Genomic DNA, 22,171 nt, shown 5'->3' on the forward strand with positions numbered 1-22,171 from the left:
GGGTGGGGAGTTCCCCTGCATGCTGCCCCCCCTTACTTGCTGCAGGCGGCCCTCCCCGCGCTCCCCTGCCCCAATTCCCTCCGCCTAAATGCCGGCGGTGACCAGGGAGGCCGAAGATCCAGCCGCCACGGTCACTGCCGAAGAAAATGGCGCCCCCCAAATCCTAGCGCCCTAGGTGACCACATAGGTCTCCTAAATGGTTGCACCAGCCCTGGCCTCATATCATCTCTGCAGCAACTAAAGTGGAGGACAAGGAGGAAGTACAACCTGAAGATCACTCAGATCCTATTATTTCTTTGTGTGAAAGAATCTTTCAGTGACTGTTGGGTCAAGAACAAAAACTACAACAAATTGGGCTCTACAGAGAAAATGTGCAGGTCAACACAACAGCCCCCTCCTGAGGGCAATGGCAGAGATTTGAACATTCATCAGTTTGCAAATGACAGCCTGGAGTCCAGTGAAGATGTTACAGCACCACTACAACTGTTAAATGTGGAAGACCATAACGGATGGATTTCTTTACAAATGGAAGGAGTAGGAAACAGATCTTGGTACAGGGGTCCGTGGTGTCTAATTTAGAGTAGGATTATTAGAGACAATTTAAAGTGGTGAAGTTGTATGTAGAAAATCTCAGTGCTACTGAAAACAGACAGGGGGAAATCCTCATTTCCTGGGCATTATTAAAGTGAAGGCAACAGCTAACTGTAAACAGCATCCGCTAAACTGCCTTGTAAAGAGAGGAGGTTCTGCATTGTATGCCTGACAGCGGACAGCCCCTAAGTGCACTCTGACACAATGGATGGAGAGGGTACTGCTCTCCAGACTAACCCACGGCTTTTGATGAGGCTATAAAGCTTTTGATATCCAAAGGGGCCCTTCTATACTGTGGTGCATCTTTGCCTGTAAAATCAGCTGGTGACATTTCCCTATGTGAAACAGGAGAAGTGATTTCTCATGTGAGAGAAGATCAGAGGGGACAGACCAGGGGCGGGAAGAGGCAGAGCGAGGGCAGGGCCTCAGTGGAGGGGGTAGATTGGGGCCTCAGGTTGGAGAGGGGGTGCAGCAGCCCCGGTGAAAAAAAAGTCAGCACCTGTGGTTCACACTGGCCATTGGAAGTTGCAGGTAGGGATACTGAACTGAACCAGACAGTTGATATGTTCTATGTAGCACAGAGTGAAACCTTGCCTGCCACAAATGCCAGGGTACAGCAGGAAAGTGTCTGACATTACAAGGGGTAGATGGACTCATGCACAAAAACAGCTATGTCCCACTTTCTTTGCTCACAGGGAACAATTAAACATATCTCAAGGTTGCCTAATGTGTGGCACCTGAGTGTTATTCCTACAAAGCCCAGGGCCTGTGTATTCCAAGAATTACACGAGGCCATTTGAGACTGTGAAAGAGAGTCTTGGCCAAGAGTGTGTGGTGACTGGAGATTGATGCACAGAAAGAGGAAATGGCAACACGGTGAGATGTCTTAACATGCTGCACTGCATCCTTGGAAGTCATCAGCTATGCCATGGCAGTGACTCCATGTTGACTATGCTGGATCACTTATAGGGCATACGTTTGCGATGCAGTAAATCACTTCATCTTCTAACCTTAGTTCTTTCTATATCAGGTCAGCTCTTTGATCCTTCTTCTCTATTCCAGCCTGCCTTGAAGCAGTTCCTTGGAAATTCCACCGTTAATCAAATAATTTTGTAGAATGTTCATCCATCTAGTCTTTGAGTCTTTCAACCCTTCTCTCACCTCCACTTCTCAGTTTAATACCCTGTTTCCTGCATACGGATGTTCCTAAGGAATAGGGTGATCAAATGGGGGGGGGGGGCACACACAATCACACCCTACTGCTCAGTTTTCACGTGGAAGAAAAAAATCTCTGTAAAGAAACACCTATAATAATTGATGGAGACCTGAAGTGTCCTCTGCCTTGTCTGGTAAATGTGACTCTGAGCATGCCCTGGAGTTGACATGTAAACCAGCTCTTGAGCACACATTCTGCAGGACATACTACACCAGTGATGCCTGTTGAAAACACAGAGCTACAACAAAGCCTCAGTAACTTGTGACTGCCCCAGTGTGTAAGGGACCAGGTGTAGGCAGTCTTGCCTAGCGGTCACACCTGGGCTGCAATCTACTCATCAGGGATGGGAGTAACCCGGCTGTAGTTGGAGGAATCACAAGGCCAGGTCAAAGAAGAGTTAGGGTCAGTCAGGCTGGGTTGGAGACCGGAGATCAGAAGCGGTACCAGATTAGAATCGAAAGGCAAGAATCAGTGTCGAAGTCTGGCTGGAATCGGAGGTCACTCTAGCAGGGAGCAACAGATTAGGCATGTTTGATGATGATATTTGCACCCCTCCACACCCATGTGTTCCCTTCGTATTATTATTGCCATGTGAAGAGGAAAAGCCCGAACATCTGGACACATATTCTGTGTCAAGGCGAGCAGAGAGTTGCCCAGAGTCGCCTGTTGCCCAGCACTGGGGCATCAGGAAAACACCACTGACTGCAACCCTTGCTAGAGCATTGTGGGAATTGGGCAGCGCTGCCATTGGGCTTTAGGCCTGCTGCCAGAGAAGCTCTCTGGGCACCATCCTACCAGATGATTACCCTGCACTGGGTGGCAGGGTGGTTCCACAGACTGGGAGAGACCTGTGTGTGGGGCTCTACCCCTTCCCACACAGGATGATTGGCCTGGAGAGGGAGCACACCCTGCCCACACAGTGCCAGGCCACAGATGCTGCAGCTACCCTGGAGCCAGCAGTGGATGGGTCTGCTGGAGGGACAGATCCTGATAGCTCCTCCTCTTTGGACCTTATGCTCCCCTCAAATCCTCTGGTTTTACACCGACTACAAACGTACCCAGGCGTGAGAGGGGGCCCAGGTCCTGGGTTTAGATTACAAACTCCCTGGAGCAGTGTGGGTTGTGCAGGCTCAGCAGCGACTTCATGGCAGCAGCGGGTGGTGAGGAAGGGGCTGGCTAAGGGTCAGAGCCCAGCAAGCTGCAGCCTGTTGCAGCCTGTTCCAGCCTCGGAGCGTGACCCTAGGATTGGGCCGCATGTTTTCTCTGTCTAAAGTGCAGCCATTGAGCATGGGCTGAGGCTCGTTAAAAAGCACTTGGTGTGTCTCCAAGCAAAGGGCAGAGGGTTTGTGTGTGTTTAGCTAGCTAAAGGGAGCAGGGCCTGGGGCACGTCCTCTTCCACACCAGCGTGGCAGTCGATGGGCCTTGGTCCAAGGGAAGCAGCGATCAAGGGCAGGGGACAGCGGATGAGGCAGGAGGGACAGCAGAATGGACATTAACTGTATTGTACAGCGCAGCTGCGAGGTGGCATTATGGTGCATGCTGTATCTGAGCACACCACCGCTGCACCTGGCCGTGCCTTGTGGGCTGTCCTGGAAGACAGTGCCTCTGCCCTCCAACAAAGGGAGCGCTGAGGGCAGCCTGTATCTGGTACCAGTCTGACCTGCCAATCATGGCCCTGCTACCCCTATGTCTGAGCAGTTCCTGCAGGATGGGAGAGCCCTCCAGCCAGGGTGGGGCCAGGGAGGGGCAGGGCGACATGCCGGAGGTGGGAAAGGGCTTTGCATGATGGGGACAGATCTGCTGAGCCCTGGTCTGTTCCCGGCCTGCACCGGGGGCCAGGCTCCAGGGAAAGGGCAGAGTGTAATGCCGCAGAATGGGGAGGCCCCTGCTGAGTGTCATGTCAGGGTGGGGCAGCAGGCAGCTCTCAGTGGGAGGGGGCAGGCCCGGGGCAGGAGGGGGTTCTCAGTGGAAGCGGGAAGGCCCGGGGCAGCAGGTAGTTCTCAGCGAGAGGGGGCAGGCCCGGGTTGGGAGGGGGCTCTCAGCAGGAGGGGGAAGGCCTGGGGCAGCAGGCGGCTCTCAGTGGGAGGGGCAGGCCCGGGGCAGCAGGCAGCTCTCAGTGGGAGGGGGCAGGCCCGGGGCGGGAGGGGGCTCTCAGGAGGGCAGGCCAGGGCAGGAGGGCAGGCCGGGTAGGAGGGGCGCTCACGGAGGGGCCAGGCCGGACGGCAGCGCTCTCAGCGGAGGGCAGGCCCGGGTGCGGGAAGGCAGGCCCAGGCGAGAAGGGTGCACTCACGGAGGGGCAGAGCCGGGCGGCCAGTCTCCAGCGGAGGGGGCAGGCCCGGGTGGGAGTGTCCTCACGCACAAGGGCAGCCCGGGCAGGAGCGGGGCTCTCTAGCGGAAAGAGCAGCTCCGGGCGGAGGGTCCTCATGCAGAGGGCGCCACCAGGGTCAGGAGGGGCAGTCCAGGCGGAGCGGGCAACTCAGCAGGGGAGGGGGCAGGCCCGGGATCATGCATAGCGGCTCCTCCAGCGGAGGGGCAGGTCTCGTGGGCGGTATAGTGGCTCTCAGCAGAGAGGGAGCAGCCGGGTGGAAGGGGGCTCTCACAGCGGGAAGGGGGCAGCCTTGTGTTGGGAGGCGGGGCACTGCAGTGGAGGGGGCAGGCCAGGCGGCACGCGGCTCTCAAAGTGGGAGGGGCATGCCCGGGCAGGAGGGCACTCCCAGCGGGGTGGCAGGCGGGACAGTCGGGGCAGCCGGCGGCGGGAGGGGCTCTCAAGCGGGAGGGGACGCAGTCGCTGCTCTCAGCGGAGGGGCAGGCCGGTGCGGGAAGGGGCAGCCCAAGGCGGAGCGGGGCTCCAGGCGGGAGAGGCTAGGCCCAGGACAGCATGTGCAAACCTCAGCGGCGAGGGGCAGCCCGGGTTGGGAGGGCTCTCAGCACGAGGGGCAGGCCAGCAGTGAGGGGGCTCTTAACGGGAGGGGAGCGGGCGAGGGTCCTCTCAACACGCGGAGGGGCCGGGCCCGGGCAGAGGGCAGCCTCAGTGGCGGTGAGGTGGCACTCAGCCGGAGGGGCAGGCCCGGGACAGCAAGGCGGCTCTCAGCAGCGAAGGGGCATGGCCTCGCGGAGGGGCTCTCAGTAGGAGGGGAAGGCCCAGGGTGGACGCAGCCTCATGTGAGGGGCAAGCCAAATGGTGGGAGGGGGCTCTCAGGTGAGGGGGCAGGCCGCGGGTGGCGGAGGGGCTCTCACACGAGAGGGCAAGGCCCGGGACAGCAAGGGCGCTCTCAGCGGGAGAGGGCAGGCCCGGGACAGCAGGTGGCTCTCAGCGGGAGAGGGCAGGCCCGGGGCGGCAGGCGGCTCTCAGCGGGAGAGGGCAGGCCCGGGACAGCAGGTGGCTCTCAGCGGGAGAGGGCAGGCCCGGGGCGGCAGGCGGTTCTCAGCGGGAGAGGGCAGGCCCGGGGTGGGAGGGGGTTCTCAGCGGGAGGGGGCAGGCCCGGGGCAGGAGGGGGCTCTCAGCAGGAGGGGGCAGGCCCGGGGTGGGAGGGAGCTCTCAGCGGGAGAGGGCAGGCCTGGGGCGGCAGGCGGCTCTCAGTGGGAGGGGGCAGGCCGGGGCAGGAGGGGGCAGGCCCAAGGCGGGAGGGAGCTCTCAGCAGGAGGGGGCAGGCCCAGGGTGGGAGGGGGCTCTCAGTGGGAGGGGGCAGGCCCAGGACAGCAGGTGGCTCTCAGCGGGAGAGGGCAGGCCCGGGGCGGCAGGCGGCTCTCAGCGGGAGGGGGCAGGCCCGGGGCAGGAGGGGGCTCTCAGCAGGAGGGGGCAGGCCCAGGGTGGAAGGGGGCTCTCAGCGGGAGGGGGCACTCAGCGGGAGGAGGCAGGCCCGGGGCGGGAGGGGGCTCTCAGCGGGAGGGGGCTTGCTGGCTCATGCTGTCCCCTGCTCCCTCACAGCTCTCCCTGCAGCGCTCCAGCAGTTTCAAGGATTTTGGCAAGGCCAAGCCCAGCTCCCCCGTGGTGAGCGAGAAGGAGTTTAACCTGGAGGAGAACGTGAGTATCTGTGCAGCAGGGAGAAACTGACTGCACTCACGGGCTGCCTGGCCCATGGGCATCCCACTCTAGCCCACTCCCTGCCCTCAGGGAAACCCCTCCAGCCCCACTCACACAGGGGGACTGGCTCCTGCCCAGTCCCTGCTTGCCCCAGGCCCATATAACCCCAGCTCTGCCCCACCCACTGCCCTTTTGTGCTCATATAGTTCCAGCCCAGCCCTGCCCCACTCACTGCCTGCTCCAACCTCAGGCCCATATAGCCCCAGCCTGGCCTCACCCTACCCACAACCCACTTGCCCCTTGGGCTCCTACAGCCCCAACTCCACCCATAATTCCATGCGCAGACACAAATGGTACATACACTGCACCCGTCCTAGGTAGACAGCTTCTCAGAAGTCGGAGGTGCCCATGACACTGACTACTCTGTGTGTGGCACTGCTCCCCAAGCTGGCACTCACCTGCTGGGCACACCCCCATCATCTCTCAACACAGGGACAGCGTGTGGCAAAGGTGGACTCCCGGTGCTCACCGAAGACGTGCCTCTTCCCCACAGTCAAGTGCCTGTGCTCAGCTGTGTGGGGCACTGGGGTTTCCCTGTGGAGGATTCTGCCCAGGGCATCCTCCCAACCCTCAGGTGGCAGCCCAGCTGGCTCATCCTCCCTTAGGTTGAGGGGCAGAGGGCAGAGAGAAGAGCAGGGCACTCGCTTCTCTGGCTCTGTCCCCCATCCCTCAGTGCCAGCTGTGACTGTCCCTGCAGATTCCTGAGGATGACCTGGCCAATGCACCTCCTGATGACACTGGGAAGAGCAGTGGCATGAAGCTGGGCAGGAAGTGGAGAGCTGTCATTTCCCGCACCATGAACAGGAAGATGGGCAAGGTGGTGGTGAAGGCACTGGCTGAGGGGAAGGTAAGGAGCAGGGTGCCAGGTCTCTGTGCTCCGATCCAGGGTGTCAGCACAGGACAAAGACTTGGAACTCAGAGAACCCACAGAACAGAAAGGACCAGGGCCCAGAGTGGGGCACTGGGCGAGCTGAAACAGAGCTGGTGCCAGCTTGGCTGCCAGCCTGACTCGTCTCTGGTGGTTTTCATTTCCCAAAGCAGAGTTCCCAGCCCTTCTGATTGCAAAGAAAACCTTGTGAACATGACCTGGTGCATTAGGGCCTGCCTGAGCCTGCAGGGGGCAGCCCACCCAGCAACTTCCTCCCCAAGGGTACTTAACTCTGGAGCCTACTGATGACATTGTGATGGCAACTCTTTCACTGCTGTTCCTTTTAGGAATTGTGGGATCCTGAGCAAGACTTGAGTATGAACATTCTTGCCTGTCTGACCTCTAAACCCCTGTGAGGGAGTGGGGTCGTTTCTTAGTTATGCCTCCAGTGCAGGCATGTGGAAACAATGCCTGCCCTGCCCCAGTGCATAAGAACAGATAGCACCAACATGCAGGTGGTGGTGGGTGGGGGACTCCCCAGCTGGCTCAGGCTACATAGTTATCTTGTAGTTGGGGCAGAGGGTGCTCCAGCCAGCCTGTATCTCACTATTCCTGAACCACTGTCCCATTCGTCTCACCAGCTCCCAAGACAAGGTACAGGCTGGTGGCTGCATGGTGACCAGGGTAGTTGTGCCTGGGGTGTGACACCCCTCATCCAGAGAGTGCAACACGGTTTATTTGATCATTCAGGCTCTGCTGCTTTCCACCCTTCACTGGACAAGCACCCGTCACACAAGCTGGCTTGTCCCCTCCCCTCCTCAGGCTCGCCTGACTGGCCCAAGGTTCCCCATGGACTGGGCACCTTTGCCCCCACCTCCAGAGCTTGTTTTGTGCCAGCCCCTTTTCACCTTTGTCCTCTGCCCCGGGCTGGCTTCCCATAGCTCTGTGCCCAGCTTTGGATTGGGTTGGGTTTCTGCTTGCTAAGCCATTCTTCGAACTCTGAGAGCGGTGTTTACATCCTGGACCGTGCACTCCCCCTACCAGCCATCCCCTCCCTGATATACTCGCCCAGAGCATTGCAACTTTAGACTAGTTCTTATCAGGCCTTCTCTGAGCCCTGCACTGTCCCTTTCTGTAAGCAAGAAGGGTCATCTCAAACTTCTGTAGCAAAGTGATTTTAAACTTACTCCAGCACTCTTCATCGGCCCTGTGACTGGCCCATGTCTGCTGAAGGCTGGGTGGACAGCATGAAGCTGTCGGGCCACAGCAATCCGAACAAAGGCAGAGGAAATTGAATGACTAGATTGGGGGGGGGGGGGGGGAGTGACAGCTCTAGATGGACACTTCCCATCCAGTAACCTAGACTCTCCCCCGCCCCCTCCAGCAAGTGAAACAGGAAAGTGAACAGTTTACACCCCGGCCCCTCTTTACTCCACGTCTCAGCATCACTTGCTGCCAGGAAAAACCCCCTCTGAAATAGCTGAACCCAGTTTTCAAGCCCCAGGAGGCCCAGGTCTGGGGATTCCAGATGGTGATAGCACTCGGAGCTCTCCCATTGCTCCTTTCCATAGCATCTAGCCCGTGTGCTCAAGGCGGCTGGATGCAGAAAGTCAAGCCATGGCCCTTGTTACATTGCTTTTGTGACTGAGTAAGAGCCCCTCTGACACAGCCGTGCTGCAGCCTTGCAGCCTCTCTGGCACAGCCTGCACTAATTGCCTTAGCCTCTACCTGCAGGGAGAAGTGGGGGAGGAGGGCTCCATGTCCCCCATGTCGCTGGATGGCAGCCTGGAGGAGCCAAGCCTCGAGAAGATGCCCTTGTCGTATGTGGAGCTGGAAGAGGACGTGCACACACCGCTCAGCCGCCAGACATCCAGTGGTGAGCGCAAGGGCCATGCTGCTCCGCGGGGCTCAGTGGGAGGGGGCATTTTCACATGCCACTATGCTCCCAGCTCCCCTCCCATGGCCAGCTCTCTCCAGGCACCTATGGAGGCAGAAGAGGGCCCACCCCCAGCAGGAAGGGCAGAGGCCAGAGCAGTCTCAGCCTAGCCCACATGGAAATAGCACCCTGTCACCTTCTGTCCCCTGGTGCCTGCCCCAGGGACAGTGTGGCATGAGTGCCAACAGGGCTTCAGTGATTGCCAACACTTCTGCCACTCTTAGGCCTCAGCTTGCTTGTGAGCTGCCCCAGGCAAAGGTGGGAGAAGCCCCACCTATCTAGTGCAGCCAGAGATGGCTGGGACACTCACACTACCATGGATGCAGGGGCTCAGGGCCAGCTCAGTTCACCTAGGGTGCATGTCCCCTGCCTTTAACCTGCATAACCAGGCTCAGAGCTGAGCACTCGGGCTCATGGGTAAACCTTGCGGCTCCCCCACCCCCAGACTGCAGTGCCCTTGCTGCAGGCGGCACCCAACCATGAACACAGGTGGCCTTAGAGCTGTGTGCAGAGCCAGACTCAGACTCACTGGCAAGGGTTTGTAATTGCAGCGCGTGTATATGTGCCCTTTGGGTTGCCAGGTGTCTGGTTTCAACCAGAACTCCCGGTCAAAAAGGGACTCTGGCAGCTCTGGTTGGAGCTGTGGGAGATGGCACCTGCGGGAGCGAAGGCAGCATGCACCCCACAGAGCTGCCTGGCCACCCATGTGCCTAGAGACCGCTGGGAGCTGGTGACTGTTTCAAACTGCCTCATCCCTGGCCCCACCCTGAGGCAAAGCCCTCACTCTCCCCCAAACCCCAACTCCCTGCCCCAGCCTGGAGCGCCCTCTCACACCCCAAACCCCTCATCCCAAGCCCCACCCCAGAGCCCACTATCCCCAGCCCAAAGCCCATACCCCCTCCTGAACCCCAACCCCCTACCCTAGCCTGGTGAAAGTGAGGGTGGGGAACAGCGAGTGACAGGAGGGGGATGGAGCTAGTGAGGAGCGGGGCCTCAAGAGAAGGGGCAAGGTGTTCGGTTTTGTGTGATTCGAAAGTTGGCTACCCTACGTGCCCTACACACTGCTCATGGAGTTGTGGGGGTGATGGCAGGTGGCAGAACTTCATGTCAGGCCCTCAACAGCCTTGTCATGCCTCCTTACCCCGTGCCGCAAGAGGCAGCTACGCTTTCCTTCACTGTGCAGAGAACAGGCAGCATCAGCATGACAGTCCCTTGCGGAGCATGAGGAACCAGCTCTGCCCACCATGGGCAAGGGGCACCCCTGTGTTATGTGTAGGTCTCACACGTGGCACTGGGGCTCTTGCTCATTGGCAGCTGGAAGGTTGTGGCAGGCGCAGTGGAAAAAAACTCCTAAGCCCAGTGCAAATGACAGCGGCACAGTCACTCACCCCAGTCAGAGGCTGCCCTTGGGCGGGGCCAGCTCCCAGGGAAGGGAAGCAAAACTTCTGGCCAGGCTGGCTCAGCAGGAGAGGCTGACATCTTGCCCCCGCTGCAGGGAGTGAACTGGGCTGCACCAGTCCCTGCACCCCAGGCAGCAATCGCAACAGTGTGAGGCTGGAGGAGCCCAGCCTGCCCTACAGTGGCCCTTTCTGCGGGAGAGCCCGGGTCCATACAGACTTCACGCCCAGCCCCTACGACAAGGACTCGTTGAAGCTGCGGGTGAGTAAGGCCTGGCCAGCTGGGGCAGGAGAAAGATGGGTGCAGAGAGAAAGAGGTATTATTGAACACACACCACCACCGGTCCCTGCTCGCTTGGCCTCAGCAGGCTCAAGTCATGGAGCTGGCTCTCCCTGGCTCAACTGGAGAAGCTTCTGGGGCTGCGGGGTGGGGCTGGGCCTTTACCACAGCTGTCCTTCCTCCAAGTGCAAATGGAAACAGAAAAGGAAGGGCCTCGGTCTCCTTTGACACTTCATGTGTCATTCCCACAAGTCACGACCTCCATGCGACTCCCATGCCACAAGGCGCCAGGCAGCGTGAACTGGGACTAACACCCCCTTCCCAGCTCAGCTGCTCATAGATACCCTGCAGCTGAGGGGCTGGAGAGGCACAGCTGCTAGGAGAGCCTTCTCCAGCCTCGCCAGGGCCTGCATTGCAGCAAGCAGGATCACCCCTGTAACCATCACAAAGGCACAAGCCCAGGCTGTCCCCCATGGCAGGCCCCTCCTGGTGACTCGCTGGGCAGCACAGAGCTCCACTGCTGGTAGGCTAGCTCTGGTGCTGGCTCTACTGCCCCCACCAGCCACCACTATTGGCTAACAGGCCATCAAAAGCTCAGCCTTGTAGCCCAGCTGGGGCCAGCAGCCAGCCCAGTGCCCTGCAGTCAGTCCTGCAGCACAACTGAGTCGGAGAACAGCTGGCTCCCCAGGCATACAGTCCCAGAGCAGCAAAGAGCTGCTGAAATGACCCTAGCCTCTTCCCCATCCTCCCAGGAAAAGGGGGCAGGGTTGCACCCTACTCTGCCCCCACCCATCACAGCACCTGAGCATCGTGCAACTGGACTGCATGGGTTTCTCCTCCCACCTTCCAGGCAGCAGGGCCATAGTCCCAGCGTACATTCGGGAATCAAGGCCCAGAGAGGCTAATGGGCTTGTCCAAGGTCCCACGGGGCCTCTGTGGCAGAGCAGGGAATTGAACCAGGAGCTCTCAGTTCCTAGGCTACTGCTCTAAGCACTGGACAAGCCTTCCCCAAGCTAGGCCAGGGTGCTACACTGGGCTCTTGGGAACACTGCAGCCTTGACATCAGGGCAAGCAGCCCCAAACCAGGCTCTCACTCCCAGAGACAGAGAGGAGGCTTAAAGCCACCTTCCACCTGCGGCTACCTGGCCTCGGCCCAGCTCTTCTGCCCCAACCTCTGCTGCATGCTCCCACTGGCTTAGCTCCTGAGATCTCCCCTGGTGCTCCCAACCCTGAGCAGCTGGCTGGCAATGTACTAAAATACCAGCACCTGGCTGAGCCCCATCTGGCACCAGAGGAGCTGACCAATGATGCCAATAGGGAAAATGTGGGGCAAAAAAGCCTGGCAGTGGCAGCCCCGACCCTCGCCTTCCTCACTGCAAGGGTAGGAGAGAAGATGACACCTGCCCCCAACTGTGGGAACCCTCCCTGTGGCTTGCAGCCACAGGCAGGCTCCAGGGAACAAATGCCAACACCTTTGCCTGGCTGTCCCCCACAGCATGTCAGCGGTACTGTGGGGGGCCAGGCCTCCACCCAGCTCCTACTTGTGCCGCTGCTAGGGGAGCCCGTGGGCACAGACCCAGCAATCACAGAGCGGGTGGGACAAGCCCAACCCCGTCCCACCTGCCCAATGGGTAGAGATTCTCAAAGGGATTCCTCTTCATGTTTGGCCCAGAAAGGGGACATCATCGGGATCATAGAGAAGCCCCCTGTGGGTACCTGGACAGGGGTGCTAAACAACAGAGTGGGCTCCTTCAAATTCATCTATGTGGACATCATCCCCGAGGAGCCGGTGCCAGCCCGCAAGAACCGAGTGCAGAGCAAGAGCAAGCGGCCCAAGCCCAAGACCTTACACGAGCTGCTGGAGCGCATAAACCTGGAGGTGAGAGCCTGGCCGCGGGTTCTGGGGAAGGGGAGGACAGGTGACCTGCACACAGGCACCAGCAGTAGGGTGACAATACGCCCTGTTCTGGCTGGGACAGTCCCTTTCTTAACCCCTGTCCCAGCCATCCTGACTTTTTTCGCAAAAGCGAGGTGCGCAGGAACATGGGGGGTGAGTGAGGATGCCAGCCCCGCCCAGAGAGTAAGGCAGGACTTGAGGGAGCAGCGATGCCGACACCAATCCCAGCCTCACTCATCTCTCATATCAGTGACAGTTCTGCCAACCTATTCCATCTGATCCCTGCACCATTCAGTGCAGCCACACCAAACACAGGGAATGCGGCTGCAGTGCATGGCATCAAAATGCTGCAATTCTCATCTATAGACCACAACACAAACTATGGCATGTCCAGTTGATCATTCATTCCTCATCACACAGACTCCTTACTGAACCCTTCCAAGTGGCTATTGCCAGCTCCAGGGGGCAGAGTTAAGGTGGCCTGTGGGGGGCATACCTTTAACTTTGTGTTTCCTGATTTTCAGAGGTTTGTATTACCTTAACTCTTCATTTGCTGGTTTATAGAGGTCTGAGTTTAACCATTTGTGGTAAACTGTGGGGGGCACTAGGCAGCCTCACCTCTGCATTAGTTGATTAGGTAGTTAATTTAGTGTTTAGATTAAATTCAATTTTCACCTGCCCTCACATTTTCAGCTCAAGGTGCCATCAGAGATTAGACTGATAGTGAGTAATAATGCAGTAGAAACTGCTAGGAGGTAGCTGGAGGTTTTGGCAGCCAGGCAGGGACAGCTGGAAATTCTGGCACCTGAGAAAAAAATGGGTGGCCCTTGGGATTGTGGAATAAACACAACAGCTTGATCTATAATATATAACTAATGGAAGAAAGGGGAAGCTGATAGAAATGAATTTAAATAATAAGTTAGGAACTGTAGAAAACTGATAAGGGAAGCAAAGGGACACAAGGAGAAATAAATTGCCTTCAGAATTAAGGACAATAAGGAGTTTTTCAAATATATTTGGAACAAAAAGAATCCTGATAGTAGTATTGGTCTATACTAGATGGAAATGGTAGAATTATCAATAATAATGTGTAAAAGGCAGAAGGTTTCAGTATCTGAGGATAAAAAATGATAGTCTCATCATATGGTAACAGCAGCACTCTTTCTATTCCACTAGTATTTTGGGAAGATGTTAAACACAAACTATTAAAGTCAGACATTTAAAAATGAGCACGTACAGATAACTTGCATCTAAGAGTTTTAAAAGAACTGGCTGAGGAGCTAGCTGGGTGTTAATGTTGATTGTAAAAGTCTTAGAGCACTGGGGAAGTTCTAGAAGACTGGAAGAAAGCAAATGTGCCAAGAGAAAATGGAATGACCTGGGTAATTGTAGACCTGTCAGCCTGACATTGATCCCACTCAGATAATGGAGTGGCTGATACAGAACTTGAATAATATAAATTTAAAGTAGGGTAATGGAATAAATACAAATTAACGAGGCTTTATGGAAAACAGATCCTGTTAAACTAACCTGATATCTTTTTTTGATGAGATTACAAGTTTGTTGATCAAGATAATAGTGTTGATGTAATAGATTTCTGTACGGGATTTGACTTGGTACCACACATTTTGATTTTAAAAAAACCTAGAATGGTATCAAATTAACATTGCACACATTAAATGGATTAAAAACTGGCTAACTGATAGGCCTCAAAATGTAACTGCAAACAGGTGTTTTTTCTATCTGACCCTTTTATCAATGACATGGAAAAAAGTATAAAAATCACTGAAAAAATTTTAGATGACACAAAAATAGGGGTAGTAGTAAATAATGAAGAGGACAGGTCACTGATTCAGAGTGACCTGGATTGCTTGGTAAACTGGGCATAAGCAAACAAAAATTGTCGTCAAGTATCAGAGGGGTAGCCGTGTTAGTCTGGATCTGTAAAATCCAGAAATTGTTGTATTCATCTGGGAACAGAGAGTGTCAGCCATACTTACAGGATGGGGGACTCTGGCTTGGGAAGCAGGGACTCTGAAGATTTGGGGCTGTGGCAGCTAATCAGCTAAACACAAGCTCCCATGACGATGCTGTGGCCAAAGGAGCTAATGTGATCCTGGGAGGTATGAACAGGGAATCTCAAGTAGGAGCAGAAAGGTGATATTTCCTCTGTATTTGGCACTAGTGTGACCGCGCTAAAATCTTGTTTCCAGTTTTAGCGTCCACAGTTCAGGAAGGATGTTGAAAAACTGGAGAAGGTTTAGAGAAGAGCCACGAGAATGACTAAGTATATAGCTACACTGCATTAAAAGACCCATGGCACCATGTCTCAGAGCCTTGCCAAGTAGCTGTGGGGCTGAAAAGAGCAATGTAGATGCCTCTCTACCAAAGTCTACTCTGCTATTTTTAGCCGTATGCCTGAGTCAACTGAGCCAGGCTCTGGGATTCAGTGCCATGGGATATTTTACTGCAGCGTAGACATACCCTAAAAGCTTAGAAAACGTGCCTTAGAATCACAGACTCAGAGAGCTCAATCTGTTTAGCTTAACAAAGAGAAGGTTAAGGGGTGACTTGATCCCAGTCTGAGTATCTACATGGGGAACAAATCTTTAATAATGGACTCTTCAGTCTTGCAGACACACAATCCAACGGCTGGAGGTTAAAGCTAAATGAATTCAAGCTAGAAATAACCCCATGTGCTAGGAACAGGGTTTTTAAACGAAAGCCGAGATCCTGGAGCCTGAGCCTGCCCAGGGTGAAGCTCTCAGTTGAGGCATACAAAGACTAGATGAGTGTCCCCAGGGATACACATTCTACAGGCGTAGCTGTTGTGTGAGTTTGATTGTGTCTGTCCCCAGGAGCACATCTCCACCTTGCTACTGAATGGCTACCAGACCCTGGAGGACTTCAAGGAGCTGCGGGAGACCCACCTGAATGAGCTAAACATCATGGACCCCCAGCATCGCGCCAAGTTGCTCACAGCTGCTGACCTGCTGCTGGACTATGACAGTAAGAGGCAGACACCCGCTTTGCTACCTTCCTGCACCCAGAGACCCCCTCCCCTGCAGGCAATTGCTCTAAAACAGCCTGTAAGCTCCAAGACAGGTCTGGTCCTTCCCTGGAATCCACCTGCTGCTTTGGGCAGACATCCACCATTCAAGGGTGTGGGAAGCAGAGGAGCCTGCAGGTGGGCTATATCCACTGACTCTTAGCCACTAGGACAGACTTCCCCTACAGGGCCCCAACTGGCAGCCAGAGCCAGGAGTGCCCTGCACTTTACCACAGCCAGTATTCAAATTACATCCTACATGGCAACTGCTCTGCCAAGGAGCCACCCCAGTGCCAAGTAAGGGCAAGCCACCAGGAGACATCCCAGCTGCAAGCTGCTCTGTGCACCTGGGGGGGGGGAGAAGCAGCACAGGTGACAAAATAAGCAAAGGGGCCTCACTCAGTGCAGCCGGATAGACTTAGAGCAAGTCACATTTCATTACCCAGAATGCCTCTGCACAGCCCCTGAGCATGCAGGGAACAGCCTCACCCTCCCACCCCCAGCTTAGCCCAGCCAACAGCAGGCTGCGCCTTGCTCAGAGTTCCCTGGGAAGCAGCCCATGCCCTCCAGCCTCTAATGCTTTGGCTTCTCCCCTCCCCCCGCAGCAGCCAGTGAGGCTGAGGAAGGAGAGAGCTTGGAGCCACACCCTTCCCCTTCGGACCCCAAAGGGGACATTCCCCGCGACTCGGGCTGCTTCGAAGGATCTGAGACACTGGAGAGTGGCCGGGACGAGGCGGAGCTGAACAGCACAAAGGAGCAACTTCAGGCCTTCTCTCTAGAAGAGTCCTCCTGAGCTTGCCCCCTCCTTGCCCCAACCCTCCCAGCACTACCCCACATCAGGGACTTAACCTGCAGAGCAGGGAGGACAGGACACCCCAAGGGCACTCTCTACCCCCGACCAACATCTGGGTAGATTCCTGAACCACAGGTGACCACTCCTTTGCTGGGGACAGTCATGTGAGCCCTGCAGGGGAAGACACTGGCGCTGTTTTATGGTTCCACGAGGCAGCTGTCGAGGTCCCCACCCCAGGATACATCTCCCCTTTGGGAACTGCACAGGACCCCTCTCTGCGTTCCTGTCAAAGAGGAAGGACTTCCTTCTGCAGATAGCTCAGTCTTTATTCTCCAGCCTCTCCATTAGAAACTCCAGTCTCAGAGCCTATGCATTACCATGAACGGGTGTTTGCCTGCCCCTCTGCCTGGCACCCACCGTCGTTTGCCCACACCCTCTGCCTGGCCTTACCAAATGGCCGAGGCCTTAGTCAGCAGGACATCCTTTGAATGGGATGCCTCCAGGAAGCTCCTGGGCAATGCAAAGACAAGCAGTTTAGCCAAGAGGGTGTCTGGGGCTGTGCAATGGGAGATGCCCACTTGCAGCTGAAGCTCCCCAACATCAAAGGCTCTTTGTGAAGGAGGCTACAGGTAACCTAGGAGCTGGTGCTAACAGGTCAAGGGAGCCAGGCACCGAACAAGAACAGAGACTCGTGCATTTCTAACGCAAGTCGGGGGGAGAGGGAGCAGGCAGCAGAGCAGTGCGACGGGTGCCACACAGGATCCTCACCACTCAAGACTCAAAGCGCTGAGAGCAGGAGTCTGTAGCCTCCCAAGCTGGCATTTCTCATGGGGCGAGTCTCTTTCAGGGCAGAACCTAGCCATGTGGGGACCAGCTTGGCCAGAAAGCATAGGGTTTGGTTCCAGGGGCTTTGCCGCTCCTTGTCACAGAGCATTGAGTTATTAGAAATAAGGCCAGGCTGCAGCAGCTCCCCACTGCCAAAGGCCTGGGCCAGCTCACTGCAGCAACCGACCAGGCCATCGCTCCAGCCTGCCACACGCCCACTGGGGCCAACCTGGCTCAGGTCAGCGGCGACTTGTTTGGAAAGGTGGAAGGAAAGGAAACAACCTGTGCCGGAAAGACCATGCATTGTGCTCACAGCATTCCCCAGTGTCAGTCCATTCTGCCTTCATGAGGGCAGAGTCCTCGCTTTGCAGCAGGTGCTGTGCGTCAGAAGGGAGTGTGCCCAGAGGAAGTCGATACTGAGTTGGTTTGTTTGAAATGATCCTTGCTGCTCAGTCCCCGATCCCGCGACTGCTCAAGAGCCCCCCTGTGCAGCAGAGAACAGGGACATCCCCAACAAGAATTCATGTGTTCCCTACAGAGCTCACACCCCTGCTCAGGGCTGTCCCTGACAGATTAACACTGCAGCATTGGGGCGCACAGATTACGGAAGCAGCCAACAGAGGCAAGAGGGTGCTGCGTTAAGAGCAGTAAGAGTCCACCTGGCTTTAAAAAACTAGCAGGTTGGGTTCTAGTTAGGGCTTGTCCCAGGGCAAAAGGGCTGGGCCAGCTTTGGCACAATGGCGCTGCACCAAGAGTTCTTCAGTTAGCTTATGTTAAAAGGGCAGGAAATGGTCTTGCACTGGAGCTGCACCCATATGCTGTTACCCACAGAATATGCTGAGTGACTGGGTAATGGGCCAATTCCAGTCCTGGAGTAAAGGGCTACAACACCCACTAATGCTGATGGGAGATACATCTGCTTACAGCAGTCACCTTTGGCCCCGTGTCTGTGGCAAGCTTAGCCCTGAATTCCAGGACTCCTGTACCTGTAAAATCTCTGCCTTTCTGTTGCAGTAATGTAGGTTTGGGTGTTGAATTCACTCCCTTGTGCTTGACCCCAATAAAAAGTGATCTAACCTGTAACTCTGTGTGTCGGCCTCCTGCCTGCACCACAAGCTTAGCGAACAGGCTCGGGAACCTGGGGATCTCCCCTCTCTCAGGGAGAGGTTAGTACAAGGCCATTTTAACTTGGGCTTCAGCCAGTTGGATGACAGACCCAGGTGGAGAGGATGCTGCCTTCCTCTCACCCTCCAGCATGCAAGTTTTTCTTGGCAAAAGGGCTCCCCACTTCTACAGCAGGTACAGGAGCTTTTGTTCTTCCTTTCTTCAGAACGGGTTTTTTTTAAATCTGCTCCATTTTCTCCTCCACAATCCCACAGGTGCAGCTAGCACAAGATCATTCTCAACCCCACCCCACAAGTTCAGCCCAACAGCTGACTTTCCCTTCAGCCAGGTATTGCCAAGGGCTCCCCACAAGGGTCCTGAGCTGCCCCAGTGACATTAAAACACACTGAATAAAATCTGAAAATATGGTTCTTTACAAAGAGGGCCCAGCCCCTCTGGTTTTCCAGAGTAAGGGATGCCTCAGGAAAGAGAGTTGACAGACAGACACATACAGGAAGAGACTACATCTCAGAGGCTTTCAAACTGATTAGGATTCCTTCATTTGTTTAAAAAATCCAAAAACACAAAAAACTTCCTTCATTGAGAAACTTAACGGATCCGAAAAGGAGCCACGGTGCAAGAGGCACCAGAGGGGCCCCCCACAGTGGGCAGAGTTTGACACAGTACATTAGAAAATAGATTAGTAAAAACAAAAATACATTTTTTGCAACAACTTTGAGATTTGGTCGGTAGCATGTTGGGGGCAGGTGGAAGAGTTTGGCTGTAGACTCCAACACAGTCCCCAGCAGGCAGCGGGCGCTAGCATGGGCAGGTAGTGGAGCACCACTGGAGTGGCAGAGAGCTGAGCCTATGCAGCGGGGACAAGTCCCACCCACAGGACTAAGTCTTTCAGGGGGAGGGGTGTGGAGAGCCCAGAACCTGGCACAGGGTCGGTGATGTCAGAGGGGCCAGCCAGACTCAAGGCTCCTCCTCTGTGCTCTCCCAGCAGGGGAAGATGGGACAGTGCTCCAGGGGACAACACAATCCAGCTGGAGCTAAAGGAGGAAGCAATTTTGAACTGTGCTCAGTTGTAGAGATGGGGGGAAGAGTGGGAATGCCTTTGCGCCTTCTACCCTAGCCATCCCACTTGCATCAAGCCAGCGTAGAGCAGGAGCTTTAAGGCTGAATGGGTCAAGAGGCTGGGCCACACAGCCAAGGGAGTAACAGGAAGGACCCTGCCTCCAGATCTCAACAGTGCTGCCCTCGAGCCACAGAGGTAGGGCAGCTCCAACCTCCCCCGCTACTCTGCAGAGCACTGCCCTTCAGGACTCTCAGCACACATCTGCTGTAAGGGGAGTGCTGGGACACAGGGCATAGTGCAGGTCTCACATGCTAGGATCACCTCCAGTGCCAGATGAGACAGACAGTTCTGAGAACTAGTTACTAACAGGCCAGTAAATGTGGGACAAGATGGGGGGGGGGGTGCATTCCTGCCTTAAGCTTGTGGAGGAGAAGCAGGTCAGACACCTCAGTAACCCCAATTCCTCCGTCCCTCCACACCGGGGTCTCACCCTAGGACACACCACAAGAGGAGGGGAATAAGAGTGTCCTCTTGAACAGAATCAAGTATTCCCCCTAGGCAGAGACTGGGAATTCCAACAGACAGGCAGGCAGGGGACACCCCTCCCCAGGGGGCGCAAGGGGTTGCCACAGAAGGGCTCCTTCTTTTAGCCCCACTCAACATCTCTTGGTGGGAGACATGGAAGGAAGATGGCACAAAGGAGATGGCTGAGCTGCCTCAAAGCAGCCCTTGAGTTGAGACTGGGAGCCCCCAGAAGCCTGGCTCATGCAGACAGGAGAAGCAAGGAGTCAGGCTCCAAAGAGCTCCTTCTCCCAAGGCAACAGCCCCTGTGAATGGGCCACCCATCCCTTGCCCCAGCTAGCGGAACTTCTTGCAGCCAGAGCTGCTCCAGGTGGAAAAGCACATGGGGGCCCTGGAATACTGCAGCAAGGCCTAGGCACCCCTGACAAAGGGAGTTCAGAGCCAGCCGGGGGAGAGAGAGGGAAAGAGCTTTTTATCATTTACTTCAATGGGGGCACAGCCTCCCTAGGGAAGGGGTGGAAACCCCATTGCTTGGGGGAGCAAACACAGGAGTCGACAAGGCACTAGGGAACAAATCCTGCCCTGGCCCCAGGAACAGAGTGCATGACCCAAGAGGGCTCTTCCCTCACGATTCCCTGGTGCAACTGCTCTGCAGTTGATGCAGGGTCAAGAGAGTAGCGAGCTCTGCACCTGGCATTGCTCTCCCCCCACACTCCTGTAGCGAAAGGTGCACTCCCTAAAGGGCAAAGGAGGCTGCCCACTCCATGACTGTTCAAGGACCTCTAATGCCTGCTAGTCACTAATGGGGAAGTTTGGGAAGGAAGCTACAGAAAACCATCCCCAGTGGAATGCCTGCCCAGGTGTTTCTGGCCCTCCTGGCACCCAAGACAGTATTTCCTGGCCACCCCACCACCGTAAATAATAAAATAATGCCACAGACGGAGGGAGAAGGGGGAGGGAGAGAGACAAACACTGCCACGGTCACAGTCACCTTCCCATCATGATTCCTCATTCCTGCCACTCCACTGCAGGGCAGCTGCTGATGTCAGACACGACTGCTGGGGCAGAAAGAGAGGGCCACGGCCAGGCTAGCATTTAGCACTAAGGACCAAATGCAGAGCGAGAAGTCCTACCTCAGCCTATTCCGAGACCAGCTGCAAGGGTAAAGGTCTCTACCAATGACTGACATGCTCTGCTCGCTCTTAGAATCCACTGGCAATGACCTGGGCCAGGCGCACTCCTGTCCACAATCGAAGTGAATAAAGACTAAAGCAAAATGGCCATGAAAAATCACCTGCCAGCCAGCCCATCTGCTCCCCTCAGTGAGGAGTGGTCTGCTCGCCGGCCAGCCAGCCGGCCTTCTCCGCCTGGTAATCACTTCTGGCATTGATTGGACAGAACAAACAACGTTCTCCTTTTGAGCAGAGGTTAGTGCTCGGTTGGCCCATCCTCCCAGGACTGTGCTGGGAGTTCCACAGCAGAAGGCTGAGCCTCCTCTGGCATCCCAGTGGGGCTCAGCGGCAACATGGGGACCTGGAAAGAGGAGAGAGAGTAATGGGATGGAGCAGACACTCCCAAACCCACAGTGTGTTTTTTCCCTCCAAATCCATAGGTGACAGGCCCACACACTGAAGTCAAGCAGGGATGGGAACAAAGGACAGGAAGGGCCTCCTGCATCACTCAGTTCAGACCCAGCTCTTGCAGGCCATACTGTCATGTAATCCTGTTTGACTGATCAAGCTCTGTCGTAAAACTAGCTGGGCTGTTCTCCCCACTGCTCCAACTAATAGGCTGTTCCAGAGCCACCTTCCTCTGCTCATTAAATTCAGTTTGTTCACAGACAGTTTGTCCCTAGTTGCTCCTGCCCCAACATTGTCCTGTAGCTTCAACACCCTTTCTCTCTCCCTGCTGCTTCCCCCATGGTCAGCAATGGCTTCAGGCTCCTGCTTGCCTTTCTTCACCTGCAGGCCAAGGTTAGAGGGGCCAGGTAAAGAGTGGAAAAGGGAACTAACTCTCTAATTGCCCCTGCCTGCCTCCTCATTCCAACAAGCCCAGCAGCCCCCTTGGCCACTGTTCTCTCTCGTGAGGTTACACTCCCAGTTATGGTTTGGCACCACCGAGTGCTGCTGCAGGGCAAGTGGAGGAGCCAGGTTAGAGAGGAGGAAAGGGGCCTAGGGAATCAGGAGTGAGTGGACTACTCAGGCTTCCAACAGATACAGCTGCCCTGCAGAAGCAGGTGCTGCCATAACACCCTCACCCAGAGATGGAAACGTGGCGAGGAAAAAAGGCTGCAGAGTGAGTGATAAATCAAGCCATGCCCAGGCTTCTGGGCCCCCTGCTCACTACACCATGGCTTCCTCCTACTGCAGTGAGTGCCCAGTGCCAACACTGGCAGGGTGTGATTCCCAGTTATTCCCCCAGCTGACCACACCTGCCTTCAAGGTGCCACAAGAGAGTGCAAAGGAACGCAGCTGCTTGGAAGCTTCTTTTTAGCCACCCTGCTTTCCCCCCTCCATCACAGACACCCC

At 55.8% G+C, this 22,171-nt stretch overlaps 2 protein-coding genes across 6 annotated transcripts in view; one reads left to right on the top strand and one right to left on the bottom strand.

Annotated features, from left to right (window-relative positions):
- Window positions 1–18,019, top strand: part of SASH3 (SAM and SH3 domain containing 3) — a 29,135-nt gene extending 11,116 nt beyond the window's left edge. Inside the window, exons 2-8 of one of the 4 annotated variants that reach the window (XM_032785919.2) lie at window positions 5,736–5,831; window positions 6,589–6,738; window positions 8,494–8,635; window positions 10,191–10,354; window positions 12,045–12,251; window positions 15,128–15,278; window positions 15,924–18,019. In XM_032785919.2, coding sequence (XP_032641810.1) covers window positions 5,736–5,831; window positions 6,589–6,738; window positions 8,494–8,635; window positions 10,191–10,354; window positions 12,045–12,251; window positions 15,128–15,278; window positions 15,924–16,111 — 1,098 coding nt within the window. In that variant the 3' untranslated portion in view covers window positions 16,112–18,019. Of the gene's footprint in view, window positions 1–5,735; window positions 5,832–6,588; window positions 6,739–8,493; window positions 8,636–10,190; window positions 10,355–12,044; window positions 12,252–15,127; window positions 15,575–15,923 lie in introns of those variants that run through there. The other 3 variants (XM_032785928.2, XM_032785911.2, XM_032785939.2) reach the window with 3 other exon arrangements.
- A 554-nt stretch (window positions 18,020–18,573) lies between these two features.
- The window catches only part of ZDHHC9 (zDHHC palmitoyltransferase 9), a 39,486-nt gene continuing 35,888 nt past the window's right edge, over window positions 18,574–22,171 (bottom strand). For both annotated transcript variants that reach the window (XM_032785899.2, XM_032785890.2), the window contains exon 10: window positions 18,574–21,176. In XM_032785899.2, coding sequence (XP_032641790.1) covers window positions 21,072–21,176 — 105 coding nt within the window. In that variant the 3' untranslated portion in view covers window positions 18,574–21,071. The remainder of the gene's footprint in view (window positions 21,177–22,171) is intronic.

This window comes from Chelonoidis abingdonii, chromosome 8, assembly GCF_003597395.2.
Source record: "Chelonoidis abingdonii isolate Lonesome George chromosome 8, CheloAbing_2.0, whole genome shotgun sequence".
NCBI classification, from domain to species: Eukaryota; Metazoa; Chordata; order Testudines; family Testudinidae; genus Chelonoidis; species Chelonoidis abingdonii.